At 46.0% G+C, this 16,528-nt stretch overlaps 1 protein-coding gene across 2 annotated transcripts in view; it reads left to right on the top strand.

Annotated features, from left to right (window-relative positions):
- The window catches only part of LOC137537709 (mucin-5B-like), a 193,187-nt gene that overhangs the window by 102,549 nt on the left and 74,110 nt on the right, over positions 1–16,528 (top strand). For both annotated transcript variants that reach the window (XM_068259647.1, XM_068259646.1), the window contains exons 6-7: positions 7,231–7,390; positions 14,169–14,297. In XM_068259647.1, coding sequence (XP_068115748.1) covers positions 7,231–7,390; positions 14,169–14,297 — 289 coding nt within the window. The remainder of the gene's footprint in view (positions 1–7,230; positions 7,391–14,168; positions 14,298–16,528) is intronic.

Genomic DNA, 16,528 nt, shown 5'->3' with positions numbered 1-16,528 from the left:
GTACAACGGAGCGGCTCAGAAGAACACAGAGGGACGAGCCGGGGGGGGGGGGGAGCAGGGATATATTAGATGCCATCCTCATGCCCACCACTCCCCCTATTCTCCTCTGTCCCTCTCCTTCGTACTGTAAATCCTCTGCTGCAGCTCAGTCCGGAGTCGGGTGATAGTGCGCAGGCGCTCCTGGCCCCATGGCTCTGCACTATCGCTTGACTCCGGCGACCTGTGCAGAGCTGCAGAGGGTTTACCATGCATAGGAGGAGGATGGAGGAGAAGCGTGGGTGTGGTGGACAGGAGGAGGGCATCATAATACATGCCTGCTCCCCCCATTTTTATGTAATAGTTCAGCTCTCAGTATCCTTTAAAGATTCAGTCCGCTGTGATGGTCATAATCGACCCGTACCTCAAAACATCATTTGTTTAGTCACACACATGTACCCTCGTCAGAAATGCTTACTCGATGCACAGAAATAAAAAAAATCCTGGTCGCTGGAAAAACATAGTGGGTACGTTCCTTTAGGGTTAATAGAAATGAAGGAGAGAAAGACAAGTGGCAGGAGGGGAGGTGCCTAACTAAGCTGACCCCAGGTCATGGCTGGTCAGAGTGTATCTGTAGCAATAAGAAGGCTCCCTTCCCCCTCCTGTCCTGTGTTTAGTAGCTTCTCCCAGCAGACCAGACATGTCTCACAGACTGGACAGTGAATGCAGGGAAACACATCCATGAAGAGGGACACTCAAAAGTAAGTCCAGTTCATGGCAGACAGCTCTCTCCCCAAACACTCTCCACTGATTGTCCCCCACTCCTGACAAACAGCACTGAGATCGGAATGTACAACTCCTCCTGCTGCACAGTAAATCCCATACACAGGCTCAGGAGCTGATTACACGCACAGCAGGGAGCGAGACTGAGCCTGTGTAAGATTATCTGACCTGGTGTCTGGCTGTTCTCTTCCCCTCGTGGGCTCGCTGCCTCCCTGAACTCTCATCCTCTGGTCAGAGGACTCCTCTGAGTCATAGGAGACTCGGAGCTGCGCACCACGTGGGCTGCCTGCCTGAAGTGTGACAGGAAGAGGGCTGATTTTGCAGCCAATAGAAACGAAAAAGGGAGGGGAGTGGGATGCCCAAAGACTATTCTGAGGCTACTAGTGGCTGTAGCTGCAGGCAGTTTGAGCCGAGGGGCGGGACTGAATCTCAACCACGTCCGTCCCCGGCAATCAGGTGCATAAACAGAATCCACAGATAAGGATAGTTGACATCACTGGGAGGCGGGCGGGCCCTCTGGGAGCATGGGGCCCCTCACGGAAGTACTGGCTGTCCCCCCCCTGATGGCGGGCCTGGGTGCTTCTATGGTTCGGCCTTGCAACATGGATTGTTCAGTGATCCTGTCCAGTGAAGCTGAAGTCGCAGAGTCTTTAGCTTTACCCTGTACTTTGGATGTTTCAAGATCCCTAGCAGAGGACTCAGAGGCTCTGCTTACTTCAGTTGGTGTTGCAGTAATATTCACCTGTTTACCAGCTGTCTTAGAATTACAGTCCAGTCTAGTTAAAGGGAAACTGTAGGGGAGTCAGGGGAAAATGAGTTGACGTTACCCAGGGCTTCTAATGGTCCCCCGCAGACATCCTGTGCCCGCACAGCCACTCCACAATGCTCCGGCCCCGCCTCTGGTTCACTTCTGGAATTTCAGACTTTAAAGTCTAAAAAACCACTGCGCCTGCGTTGCCGTGTCCTCACTCCCGCTGATGGCACCAGGAGCGTACTGTGCAGGCCCAGTATGGTCTGTGCCTGTGACTTTAAAGTCTGAAATTCCAGAAGTGAACCGGAGGCGGGGCCGGAGCATCGGTGAGTGGCTGCGCAGGCACAGGACGTCTGCGGGGGACCATTAGAATCCCCGGGTAACTTCAACTCATTTTCCCCTGACCCCCCTACAGTATCCCTTTAAGCTTGATGAATCTCTGTCCAGTGAAGCAGAAGCCATTGAAGCATTGTCCTCTTCAGCAAGTGTTTTAGATGCCTTACCCTGTACACAGTCTATTTTAGCTAATGTTGTCGAATCCCTGTCTGATGTTGTAGCAGCCAGGGAACTCCAGCCCTGTCCTCTGAATGTTTCAGAAGTCTTGCCCTGTAACATGGATAATTCTGACTCTCTGGTAAAAATAATAGAAGTCTCAGAATGTCAGTCCTGTTTAGTGAGTGTTGCTGAAGTCCTGCCTTGTATCTTGGAAAATTCTGGTTCTCTGTCCAGTGTGGCAGAGGTTCCAGGGTTCCCTTCCTGTCCAGTGAGATCCTCAGTCTTGCCCAGTTCAGTGGGGGTTGCTGTATTACTGACTTGTTTGACAGCTCTTTTGGAGCTCCAATCTAGTGTATTAAATGATGAATCTCTGTCCAGTTCAGAGGAAGTTGTGGAGACTCTGTCTAGTTCAGTTCATACATCAGAAGATTTGTCTTGTCCTGTTAATGCCCCTGAACATGACTTGTTGATAACCTTGATTGAATCAGTGACTTCTAAGTCTGATTCTGCATTCTTAAGTGAGAGTCCAGTAACTGTGAAATCTGATCATGATGGTTTTCGGCCCTGTTCTGGTTTCGGTCCTATCGTGACTGACTCTGAGGTCCGCAGTTCCTTGACATGCCCAAAAGTTTCTCTTGTACCAGTGTGCCCAGATGTGCTCTGTGTGCCAGTATGCCTAAGTGTGTCTTGTGTGTCAGCGTACTCAGATGCTTCCTTGGTGGTGACATGTTCTGATATTGCCAGTCTGCCTGCATGCTTAGAGATGGTTCTCTGTTTGCTGTAAAATTAGCATTATTTCTGCCGAAAAGGTCTTTTTTGATTGTCAGGTTTATACACATGGTGATCCGTTCAAATAATAGCTCCTCTCTTTTGTAGCATATTGCCACTCATGATGCCAAAATAATGTGAAAATATACATTACCTAAGGCTTATTGATACACATGTGAAGTGAAGACTAGCCTGCCTAATCTGATCCCATAGAAGGCCCACTGTAGCACCAATTGCTGAAAAGTGTAAGGTTGCCTATCAGAGAAAAGTTCTCAGGACATTGCAGCTTGTTGGTTAAGGGGGGTTGTAGCCACAGACCAGCCAGCTACCATGCTGATTTATATTACCTGATAACAGAAGCCTTCCACCAGGATAATGCACAATTCCACACTGCAAAAGTTGATTTGAAATAGCCAAAAGAAAATAACAGTTTAAGGTGTCGAATTCATCTCCAAATTCCCCAAGACAGCCAGGCAATCACATTATTTAAAAGGAAATATATATTTATAGCAGCTTCCAGCTCCCTCTCACTGGAGGTCTACTCTATGCTAGAGATGTAGCGAACGGTTCGCCGGCGAACGGTTCCAGGCGAACTTTGGGGGTTCGCGTTCGCCTGGACCAAGCGAACTTTTGCGGAAGTTCGATTCGCCCCATAATGCACTATGAGGGTCAACTTTGACCCTCTGCATCACAGTCAGCAGGCACATTGTAGCTATTCAGGCTACACTAAGCCCTGGAGCCCCCCCCCCCCCCTTATATAAGGCAGGTTTGCCGGCCATTACACCCACTCGTGTGCCTGCTAGAGACAGACTAGGGACACCTGCTGCAGACTTGTTCTCCTAGGGAAAGATTAGTTAGGCTCTTGGCTGGTTGTTATTGCTAAAATAGCACCCCTCAACAGCTCTTTTGAGAGCTCTAATGTTTTCCTGATGTGTTTTTTTGTGTGTGTTGCTCTGTTGCAGCTGGACCTTGGTAATTGTTATTACTGTGCCAGCCAGGCCCTGCCTAACTATCTATACTGGGACACCTACCTATGCCTACCTAACTACCGGGGCACCTACTTGCCTATACAGGGACGCCTACTTACCTATACTAGGGGACCTACCTATGCCTACCTACCTATACTGGGTCTCCTACCTATGCCTAGCTAACTACTGGGTCTCCTACCTATGTCTAGCTAACTACTGAGGCACCTACCTATGCCTACCTATGCCTATACTGGGACTTCTACCTATGCCTACCTACCTATACTTGGACTCCTACCTATGCCTAGCTAACTACTGGGACACCTACCTATGCCTAGCTAACTACTGGGACACCTACCTATGCCTACCTACCTATACTGGGTCTCCTGCCTATGCCTAGCTAACTACTGGGACACCTACCTATGCCTACCTACCTATACTGGGTCTCCTACCTATGCCTAGCTAACTACTGGGACACCTACCTATGCCTACCTACCTATACTGGGACTCCTACCTATGCCTACCTACCTATACTGGGACTCCTACCTATGCCTAGCTAACTACTGAGACACCTACCTATGCCTACCTACCTATACTGGGACTCCTACCTATGCCTACCTACCTATACTGGGACTCCTACCTATGCCTAGCTAACTACTGGGACACCTACCTATGCCTACCTACATACAAGAAGATAATAAGGTTGATGCTTCATTGTGGACAGACCAAATTTGATCAGCTGGAAAGTCACTGTTGTTCTATCATTGAGCTACCACAGCCCGGCGGCCATATGGGCTTGAAAACCGCCACGGCCTACACTCTGGCCACGGTGCGCACCAGTCCAGCACGGCCGTCACTACGCAAACAGCTGTTTGCGGTGCGTTACACAGTGAGTTTGGTGTGTCAGTGTGAAGCAGAACTCTAATTACACTCCCTGATTGATGTATACCCATGCAAGATGTTTGAAAGCACTTTAGGCCTGCAATTTAGCATTCAATGTGATTTCTGCCCTTAAAACGCTGCTTTGCGTCAAATCCAGATTTTTCCCCGGGACTTTGGGCATGTATCCCACTCCGCCATGCCCCCCTCCAGGTGTTAGACCCCTTGAAACATCTTTTCCATCACTTTTGTGGCCAGCATAATTTTTTCTATTTTTCAAAGTTCGCATCCCCATTGAAGTCTATTGCGGTTCGCAAACTTTTCGGCTAACCGGCTAACTGGGTTCGTGAACCGAAAATCTGAGGTTCGCGACATCTCTACTCTATGCATTATTAGTTGTTAACATGTTTGCTATTTTAAAACTCAACTCCTTCAAGTAAATTCTGCATCTAATACTCTAGGAATTAGACTGAACTAGTCAATAATTGACCGATAACTGCAGATTGACCCCTATTCAATTCACTTTTCTGCTGAATTATCTCACAGGAGATCTTTTCACACCTTAGGCCGTATGCAATTAACTTTTCCTACTGAGTTTTCTCCTGGAAGATAATTTTTCATCTCTTTAAAACAACTTTTCATCACTTTGCAATTAAAAAAGAACTAAAAAGTAGGTGAAGAAGTAACATCAAAGTTATGTTGAGTATTGGTTGGTTTATTGGTTTAAAGGGCATTTTATTGACGACAAGGTATGAAAATATCATTTATGAGAAAACTTAGGAGAAAAGTGATTTAAATAAGGGCCCTTGGCCCATGTGCAATTCACTTCTTCTCCTGCCTGTTCTTCTATGTAATATTTTCACAACTTGCCAATAAAATGCTTTTTAAACCACCAGCAAGCAAGAACACACTAAAAATAATTTTGATGGTTCTTTTTCACCTACTTATTTGGTACTTTTTCAACTGCAATGTGCTGCTGAAAGACTGGATGAAAAAAGTATCTGCTAGGAGGAAACTCCTTCTAAGCCTTGAGAAAGCAAGGAAATGTTTAAAATAAAATACATTCTTTAGCTACCTTGAGAAGTTTTTCATACCACTTCACAGCTTCAGTACAGTATATCTACTCCCCTGCAGACTTCATTTAACCGCCCAGGGGAGTAAATATACGTACTCCCGCTGCTACCACTGCTGTACGCGCTCCCGCTTATTTGTGCACTCGTTCATGTTGCCATTTGCCCGCCAGGAGATCAATGAATAGGAAAGCAATTCCTAATCATTGATCTAAGTCCCCGTAGCAATGATCCGCGCCTTTTATGAGAAGCTGCACGAACATTCTAATAAATAAGTTTCCCATCCTCAGTACACTTCCTGTAAGCATACATATTTCACTTACAGGACGTATAAAAAAAAAGACTGAGGCCATCTTTTGGTTAAATAGTAAAACTACATCTAAAAGCATTTTTTTTAAATGCAAAGACCTGTTTTTACATTTTAAATTAACCCCTTACCTCCCACACTCCCCAATAGTTACCAACATTTATTGTTTTTGTAAAAAAATACAATAAAATAAATTTACAAATATAAAAAATACATAAATAGTTTTCTTAGGGACTGAACTTTTTTAATATGTATGTCAAGAGGGTATAATACTGTTACTATATAAATTATGGGCTTTTTATTAGTGACAAATGCAAAACTGAAAAAAAAGCATCTTTATTTCCTAATAAAATATTGGCGCCAGACATTGTGATAGGGACATCATTTAATTGGTGTAATAACCGGTACAAATGGACAAATAAATTACATGGATTTTAATTATGGTAGTATGCATTTTTAAAAAAATTATAATGGCCGAAAACTGAAAAATAAGGATTTCTTTCCAATTTTTTTTTCTTATTTTTCCATTAAAAACATTTAGAATAAAATAATTCTTGGCATAATGTACCACCCAAAGTAAGCCTAATTAGTGATAAAAAAAAAACACATTTAACACATTTCATTCTGATAAGTAGAGATAAAGTTATTGGCAATTGAATGGAAAGAGAGCTGAAAGGTGAAAATTGCTTGGATGCTAAAGGGGTAAAACCCCTCAGTTGTGAAGTGGTCTGTTAAATGCTGAAAATGTATTTTGTAGATGAGATGAAAAAGTATCTCCTGGTAGAAACTCAGGACAGTTAGTTAGTTTGGGTTTGTTTATAACTTTTTTGTTAAGACCCTTCCACAGACTGTTAAGTACCTAGTGTTTCACTGTTTCCATTATTTCTGGCTTCTAACTACATCCTGGAATGCACACTACATTGTCCATGCATTTCCTAATTAATTTCCAGACACGTCACCCACAACTTCTCTGTCTGCCACTATAGATCCTTACAGTCTGATATTGCCTTCTTATGAATTTCTCCCTTCCTCTGCAATTCTGTTCCGCATTTGTCTTTTTCCCACCCTTGCAAATATGAGAAGAATTGTGCTATTCCAGCAGAAATAAAGCTATTTGCTGTAACAGAAGTTACTTGGAAGTTACTTCATCTTAATGCATTATAAAGTTTATCATTATATTGAACATGTCATGTTGCATGTAGTTTTCTGAAGGCTAATGCCATTATTCTGCTGTAGGTGGAACCTCAGGACTTTTATGACACATGCATAGCTGATACGTGTAGCTGTGGCGATGATATTGGAGATTGTGAGTGCTTGTGTGCCTCTGTAGCAGCATACTCTGCAGAATGTGGGAAGCATGACATCTGCATAAAATGGAGGACTCCTGAAATTTGCCGTAAGCCTACTTAATACTTATTAGAGATATATTTATTAAATTAACAAAATTCTCATTATATGACACCGCATGCTTTTACTAAAATACTTCACGGTGCTTCTTTAAAAATCCAGAAAACTTTTTTTGCAGCTAAAAAATGGCAGTATGAACATTAACGTTCTGAGAACTTGTAGCAGACCTTACATTTCAGTGCATTGTGAGCTATGTTCATCTGTTCACAGGTTTTCCAGGCAGTTAAATTGCATAGAAAGTAGTGAGCATGGTCTTCTTCACCATCAAAATGCGGAAATTAGGGGAGCCTCTGACAGGAAGAGGTTTTGCAGACCCAGAGCCACATTAGCTTGTGTAATAGGTGGCTCATGGGACTACAGCTTCAAGTAAACCTTGAAGGAAACCTGATGTGGTTTTAAAATAAAAAAAACAGATACTTATCTAAGGAGGGGAGCCTTAGTGTTCCTGAAGGCGAGTGTGAGAAAGAGCACGCTCACATGTGCACGCTGTTGAGACATTCGTCTTTGGGAGCACTCGGGCTTCTTTAGACTTCTAGAGCCTCCAGCAGCGGGAAGAGAACAGTCTCTGACCCATCGGTCGGAGAATGCTAACGGGGGTGACGGTGCTGGAACAAGGGGACCAGTGGAAGAACGGGAAGGCTCTATAGCACAGAGAGCCTTCCCCCTCCTTTGGTAAGTATCTGTTGTTTTATTTAAAAAAAACAAAAAACTTCAGGTTCACTATAATAGATGCTGCAGTAAGCAAGTCTCAAGTTTAACTGTAAAGAATAGATTTCACGATGCAGGTTTGGCAGGTTGAGTTGCAACAAGGAGGCTATTGCTAAGACATCAGAATAAGAAAAAAAGGCTTTGCTTTGCCTTGAAACACTGCCAGTAGACAACTGAAGACTGGAAGAAGATCTTATGGACTGATAAATCAAATTTGACATCTTCAGTTCAACCTGCAGGATTTTTGTACATCGGCGAGTAGGCAAAGGGATGGTACCAAGAGTGAATGACTTAAGCTATCAAACACGAAGGAGGAATTTTGATGTTTTGCTAATAATAATCTAAAACAAAAGTCCAAGCTTTGCTAAAACTACCTTAGGAAAAAGAACAAGATGATTAGCTTGAAAATATGTAGTGGATTGCACATAAAGCTGGTTTGGGATGAGATGGGCAGAAGAAAGAAAGCAAAGTGGCCAACAAGTGTCACATATTTATAGGAACTTCTGCAGGAGATTTGAGAAGACATTTCTGAAAAATATTTGATTTCCATTGTAGAAAGAATGCCATTGGCATGTTCAGCAGTTACATCTACCAACGGTAGCTACTTTGAACTGAAAGCATAAAACAAATAAACAACTGAAGTTAAAAAAAAGAAATCATTAATTCATGTATAAACTAAAAGGTATTCTAAACTTTTTTTATTGAAAGTACAGGTAAATATTGAACTGAACATGTAGTGCTCTAAATATTTTAGCCTGTAGTGTATATAACACTTAAAGGGATACTGTAGGGGGTCGGGGGAAAATGAGTTGAAGTTACCCGGGGCTTCTAATGGTCCCCCGCAGACATCCTACGCCCGTGCAGCCACTCCCCAATGCTCCGGCCCCACCTCCGGTTCACTTCTGGAATTTCAGACTTTAAAGTCTGAAAACCACTGCAACTGCGTTGCCGTGTCCTCGCTTCCCCTGATGTCACCAGGAGCGCACGGCGCAGGCACAGACCATACTGGTAATACAGAGCTTTCATTGAGTCAAGACATTTTTTTTTTTCTTTAGAAAAATGTCCTCTAAAAATGATCTCCAGATGTAGCCACAAATCTGTGGTCTGTTTGGTTGGACAAAACAAAACAAAACCTAATACATACTACATATTGAGCTTGAAACCCAGGATATAAAGAGCACTTTAGGAAGCGGACTGTGCTTCGCAAAATGTGTTAAAGAGACACTGAAGCGAGAATAATTCTCGCTTTAGAGCTCATAGTTAGCAGGGGCACGTGTGCCCCTGCTAAAACGCCGATATCCCGCGGCTAAACGGGGGTCCCTTCACCCCCAAACACCCCCCCCCCCCCGCAAAATCAATGACCAAATTGGTCGTAGATTTTGCTGCTCCTAGAGGCAGGGATAACGGCTGCAGCCCTGCCTCTAGTCGCGTCTATCAGCGGCGCATCGCCGCCTCTCCCCCGCCCCTCTCAGTGAAGGAAGACTGAGAGGGGCGGGGGAGAGGCGGAGATACGCGCTGACAGATGCGCGTGGGGCAGGGCTGCGGTGGTTAGCCCTGCCTCAATCAGGAAGTGATCCCCGGCTGCACGGAGGGGATTTCGGGGGGTAAGGGACCCCCGTTTAGCCGCACGATAGCGGCGTTTTAGCAGGGGCACACATGCCCCTGCTAACTATGAGCTCTGAAGCGAGATTTATTCTCGCTTCAGAGTCTCTTTAACGTTTTTGTATCTGATTGTTAAAATGTATTTACTATATTGGCGTTGCTCCTTCTTAGAGGTAAGCCATTTTATATTTATTACATCAATGGTTATTTTTTTGGGGCACCTTCTCCCTCCCAGTGATACCTTGAGAGCAGGCTTATGCCTGGTTCACAGTAGATCTCCTACCAGAAAGTTTCAGTGAGCGGGTGGCAGCAGGCCTATGTGGAACAGACTTTTTCTTTCCTATGGAGCCATTCACACATGTCCATTTTCACTGTGTCCAGTTTTTTTTGTTTCAAACACCAGATGTTTTGACATTCTTCTGACAGAATACTGTAGCTCACATCCACTTTGCACCCAAGTGCAGTGGAAACTACAGCAAACCTTCAGAGTGGTGCAGTGCATGCCTTAAAATACAGTAGCAGTAAAAAGTATGTGAACCCTTTGGAATTATATAGATTTCTGCACAAATCGCAGTCTGCTTAGCAGAGTAAGCCTCTCTTGTGCAAAAAAAAAAACATTGCTGCATGTTTAAAGTTTGCAAAAGAGTACCTGGATGTTCCACAGCAGTACTGGCATAATATTCTGTGGACAGATAAAACAAAAGTTGAGTTGTTTGGAAGAAACACTCAACACTATTTGAGGAGAAAACGAGGCACAGCGCACGAACATCAAAACCTCATCCCAACTGTGAAGTATGATGGTGGGGGCATTATGGTTTGGGGCTGCTTTGCTGCGTCAGGGCCTGGACGGATTGCTATCATTGAAGGAAAAATTAATTCCCAAGTTTATCAATACATTTTGCAGGATAACTTAAGGCCATCTGTCCACCAGTTGAAGCTCAGCAGAAGATCGGTGTTGCAGCTGGACAACAACCCAAAGCATAGAAGTAAATCAAAAACAAAATGGCTTAAACAAAAGAAAATACACCTTCTGGAGTGGCCCAGTCAGGGTCCTCACCTCATCCCAATTGAGATGTTGTGGAATGACCTCAAGAAAGCAATTTACACCAGACATTTCAAGATTAATGCTGAATCTGAAACAGTTCTGTAAAGAGCAATGGACAAAAATTACTCCTGACCATTGTGCACATCTGATCTGCAGTTACAGGAAACATTTGGTTAAAGTTATTACTGCCAAAGTAGGTTCAACCAGTTAGTAAATCCAAGGGTTCACATACTTTTTCCACCTGCACTGTGAATGTTTACATGGTGTGTCAAATAAAAAACAATGAAAACACTTAATTATTTGTGTGGTATTAGTTTAAATAGACTGTGATTGTCTATTGTTGTGACTTAGATGAAGATCAGATCACATTTTATGAGTGATTTGTGTAGAAATCCATATAATTCGAAAGGGTTCACATACTTTTTACTGCTACTGTTTCGATATGTTGCCACACAGTTATGTGAAAAACTAAACTGTATCCCCTCATCTGAGAAGGGGGCCACTATGAAACAGAACATGTCAGGAGGATCTAGTGCAGTGTGGAGCACTGCAGCAAGAGGGCTAAGTAACTCTCTGGGTGAAACTGTAAAGATTCACATTCCCCACCCAACTCACTGTTAAAATGTGGTAGCTAGAGGTCTCCCATTAGTTGGTAGCCAAAGGGAGCCCCCAGTATAGGCATGCAGAGGAGCCACTATTATTAGGTAGACAGTGAGGGACCAAACCAGTATAAGAAACCAGAAAGCCCCCCCCAGTATAGGTAGCCAGAGAGCCCTTCCCCCAGTGCAGGTAGGCAGAGAGCCCCTTCCACAGTATAGGTAGCCAGAGAGCCCCTTCCCAGTATAGGTAGCCATAGAGCCCCCCTAGTAACTTAATTTTCTGGGATCCACATGTGGCAGATCCTTTTCCTCCTAGGCATCAACAGCCCTGCCTATAATACGCCTTTAAAATGCAATCTCGACTCTGCTCCCCTCTGAGCTCCCCTTCACGCTGAGGGAGGACGTGGGCTTGCTGGCTCGGCACCAGCCATCGGGTCGCGGTCCGCAAGAACAGCTGTTCGGGACCCACATGCAGGTCCCAGGGAGCACCACAGCAGACAGACATCAGGAAGCAGGACGGAGCCTGCTGATCCACACCGCTGCGGTCAGACCACTGGCTTTGCCACACGCATCGGTCAAACCACGGCCCCGCAGCTCGTCATCCGGAACGGCTCCCTGCAGAGAGGCCCCGTCCACCACACATCCCAGCCACAAGGCCGACGCAGGACTACACTGGCCGCACTGCCGCCCCCATCAGCAGTTTGAGCGGCATGCCGCCCTTGGCTGCGGAGCATGGGTTCAGCCGATCAGCACGCTCCCCTAGTCAGGGGAGTCCAGACGTGGACCCACCGCTGCCGCTGCCCACGGGATCATCTTTGGAGACCAGGAGACTTCGGAGTCAGATCGCCGGACAGGTACAGACTCAGTCACCGGCGAGGGAGCACCACCGCCGGGTACCCTCCACCACCGGGTCCCCCCGCTCACAGTGCCACTAGAGTGATTGCCAGCGGCTGCAGTCTGAGGCTCCGGCTCCAGCTCCTTTCGTCTCGCCGAGCAGCCAGGAGTCCTGGGCCTGGCCTGTCCACGTGGCCTGCAGCTGTTTCGCCGCCATGTGACTGTCCAATGCTGCTGCCCCGGAATGGCAACTCTACCTGCTGAAGGCAGGCTACCACTCAGCCACAGAGAAGATGATGCTGCTCCCCTCAAAGTGGAGCTGGCTGCCGCATCTGGGCATCAGTGTCCTGCCACCACCAACGGTAAACCTCCCTGGCTTGTCCACCACTGCTGCCCAGCCGTGTTGACCCCAGGCCCCACATCCACCACCCAAAGGTGCCCCCGGGTGCACCCTGGCCCCACAGGGCCCCCACTGTGTCTGCACCCTCATTACCCAGCCGTGCGGACTCAAAATCAGGAGTGCTACTCCTCGGGCAGCCTGGTCCGAGTGAACTCTGCTGTCCGCCTCCATCATGATGCCCCTCAGCTTTCCCAGTTGCTTTCTCAGTTTCTTTCTCTCTACTTTCGTGGACAAATCGGAGCACCTGTCTTGTTGGGAGCGTGTCGCTGTGTAGCGTCCAGTGCCAAAAATGGCAGCGCTCATATCAGCTCTCAGGCTACTCCTCCAGTCCCACTCTTTTCTGTTCCTGCTATCAATGTATGCTTTGCTATGTTTGTATTTACGTTAACTGTACGTGTATGCTGTAATGCTCTGTTTTGCTTTTATTTTTGCTTTTATATTTTATATGTATGTACCATGCTTGACTGCATGTGATGCTGCACTCTGCTTAATTGTACGCACAAGCTGTAATGATGTCCTATGTATGCTTGTCCCACGTCTATGTATGTGTCATGCTTAACTGTATGCTATTTCTTGTCTTCTCACCAACGACCCTGTATGTGCCAAAACCAATTCCGGGTATTATCCACCGTTGTACTTGGCGATAATAAATTCTGATTCTGATTCTAATACCGTAAATATCACATGATGACAGGAGCGACTGTTACCAAAGTGATTAGATGCCTAGGAAGAAGAAGATTGGCCACTGTGCACTCTGGCTGCAAGAGGCAGAATTCAAACACTCTTTGCTGCATCCCTCTCCCCTTCTCGGGCATGAGTGGGTACAGTTTCACATCTCGCAAAACTTTGCTCATCCATCCCTAGTTGTCACTCCAGCAAGTGTAAACCAGGCTTCTTTGTTATTTCCTGCTACCACATTCCTACAAGGGACTACCAGGAGCACTTTTGTGTGAGCTGAGCCCCAGTGGTGCTAGTAGTAAGAATATTGGTAATTTATAATATTTTTTTATATTACAGTATGACCGTGCGGGGGTGGAAGATGCTGATCACAGCAGAAAGCTCTCACATGCTTTTCTGCACACTTGCAGAAAAGCATTTGAATGAGATGCAGTGGGACGCCCATCTGAACCAAGCCTTACACTAACCTCCCACTCGTAATATCTAACATCGGCACCCAAACAACCACTATTTGTAGCTGATCATCTACAAATAGAAGATTGGCTGCAATTCTTCTTCCCTACATAGTAGCCAATAGGCTGTTGTCTGCATCGGGTGCCCAACTCAACACCTGGCACCCAATTACCAATTCTTTATATTGGTGTCTATTAGATGCCTGCCAATCCTAACCCCCAAATAACCTGATCCGCCCACCAGGCCCTCTTCTACCTGTGCATCCCTCTTAATGCATATGTACAATGACATGATCAAATGCTCCAAGGATTCTAGGCTATGACCACATCCACCCATAGCCTGAGCGCAGACAGAGTGAGAATATCATGTAGGGAAACGGGGGACAGAATAAAAATCACTGGAATTAGGTTAGAATGATTTTTTTTAAATAATTGTAATGTATTTTCAGCTATATTCTGTGATTATTACAATAAGGATGGTCATTGTGACTGGCACTATAAGCCATGTGGATCCCCATGCCTTCCAACATGCTATAATCCCAACGGGAATTGTGATTCTGAAGCAAGGGAATATGAAGGTAGGCTAATAAATATTATTCTGATTGCACATCTTTGCTAGACTCTTCAAATTCCTCCTCTTACTGATAAATAGGTATTGTCAGTCTCACCTAGCTCTGCATCAGTCTCGGCGGTGGTTGTCTCCATGTTGCCCGTGTTTCACCTTGCGTGCGCAAGAATGGCCATAGTTTTAAAGTTCCAGTTGGATGCGTCACGTGTCCTGCATCACTCGCTGGCCTTTGCACGTGCTCACAAAGATACGCATGCGCACAAGAGTATGTGTGCACACTGACGTGAACGCGCATGTGCATGCGGAAATTTAATCTGCCGGCAATCAGTGGTGCTATAAAGTAGTGATGGGCGAACACCTGGATGTTCGGGTTCGGGAAAGTTCGCCGAACATGGCCGAGATGTTCGGCATGTTCGGGCCGAACCCCGAACTTCCCGAACATCCCTATTTTGGGGGCCCTATGGGGTTGCAGGCATAAGGGGGGAGCATGCCCCGATCGCGGGGGGGGGTCGGAAATTCCCCCCACCCCCTCCGCTAGCGCTCCCCCCTCTGCCCGCTTCCCCATTCAAAAGTTTCAAGAAGTACCTGTATAGCGGATGGCCTGGCAGTGGGCGGCACTGTGGAGTGAGGAGGAGGAGGAGTCCGGAGAGTGACGAGTTGAGGGAGGCCGGGCAGCGGGCGTGAGGTCAGAGAAAGGGCGGAACTTCGCGATCGGGGCATGCTCCCCCCTTATGCCTGCGACCTCATAGGGGGGCCGTATTGCGGCCTGTTCGGCCGAACAGGGCCCTGTTCGCCCGAACAGGGGCCCTGTTCGGCCCTGTTCGGGGGCATACAGAAGTTCGGGGCGAACCCGAACTTAAAAGGCCGAACACCATGAGGTGTTCGGCCGAACTCGAACATCACCCGAACAGGGTGATGTTCTGCAGAACCCGAACAGTGGCGAACACTGTTCGCCCAACACTACTATAAAGGATAAAAAGTATTGTAAAAGAGAAAGGATGAAGCCTCCAGTGTATACATACACTGCACTCCTCTACATCAATTCTAAAAAACAGCCTATATCTGAGTTACACTCACACACCCTCATGCACTCACACATTGATCACATGCATACGGGAGCCACCTGATTCCTGTCGCTAGCTCTGCTTACTTTCAATGTACCAAATGACATCAGTCCTGAAAGCCAATATACAAATGCACCGTATTCCATACAGGTCACATTGATTAAAATTGGATCAGTGATACTGTAACTGCATACTCAGTTCTTTAACCCTCCTGGCGGTTAATTTTTTTTGGCAAAATGGCAAAAATTCTTTTTTTTTAAATTTTTTTTTTGTGTTTCATGTAAAGCTACCAGAGTGGTAGCTACATGAAACACCACTAGAGGGCGCATGTGTCCCTCTAGTGCGATCGTCGCCGGCATCAATAGCAAACAGGGGAACGCGTATATAACGCGCTCCCCTGTTTGGCTTCTCCTGTCGCCATGGCGACGATCGGAATGACGTCATGGACGTCAGCCGACGTCCTGACGTCAGACACCTCCGATCCAGCCCATAGCGCTGCCCGGAACTCATTGGTCCGGGCAGCGCAGGGCTCTGGCAGGGGGGGGCCCTCTTGCGCCGCTGCGTACGGGCGATCGCCGCAGAGCGGCGGCGATCAAGCTGTACGCGCGGCTAGCAAAGTGCTAGCTGCGCGTACAGCATTTTAAATGGAGCAAATCGCTCCACCAGGGGCTGAGATATCTTCCTGCGCGGCATAGCCCGAGCTCAGCTCGGGCTTACCGCCAGGAAGGTTAAGGTCAATATATACATGGAACACATTGTTTATAGATTGACAAAGTCCAGAGGGAAACTGAAAGGTTGTAATAATGTGCTGCTTAAATCACCCCGATATTAAAATATATACAGCACATCACAATTTCTTAAAAATGACATCATTGCTTCAACTAGTCAGCAGCACATTCCTCCAGACAGTGCTTTACAGATACATTAATAATTAACACTCTAGAAGTTCCAGGCACCTGAATACAAAACCTGTATTTCAATACCCAGTTGGTATATTACCATACAAGCCACTGTGACAGAGATCTGAAGACTCAGACCTATTCATGCATTGTTGTTAAAAAACCTGGTCTATTGAGAAATTAACACATGTAACAAAGTCTACCTCTGCCAGTTGTTTACAGAATAACAAATCCTATTGTCTCTGCTGTCTGTACCATGTCTATGCTATTGTTTCAAA

This window comes from Hyperolius riggenbachi, chromosome 11 (assembly GCF_040937935.1).
Source record: "Hyperolius riggenbachi isolate aHypRig1 chromosome 11, aHypRig1.pri, whole genome shotgun sequence".
Taxonomy (NCBI): Eukaryota; Metazoa; Chordata; class Amphibia; order Anura; family Hyperoliidae; genus Hyperolius; species Hyperolius riggenbachi.
The sequence above is the reverse complement of the archived record's forward strand: the minus strand, read 5'-3'. Positions and strand labels throughout refer to the sequence as shown.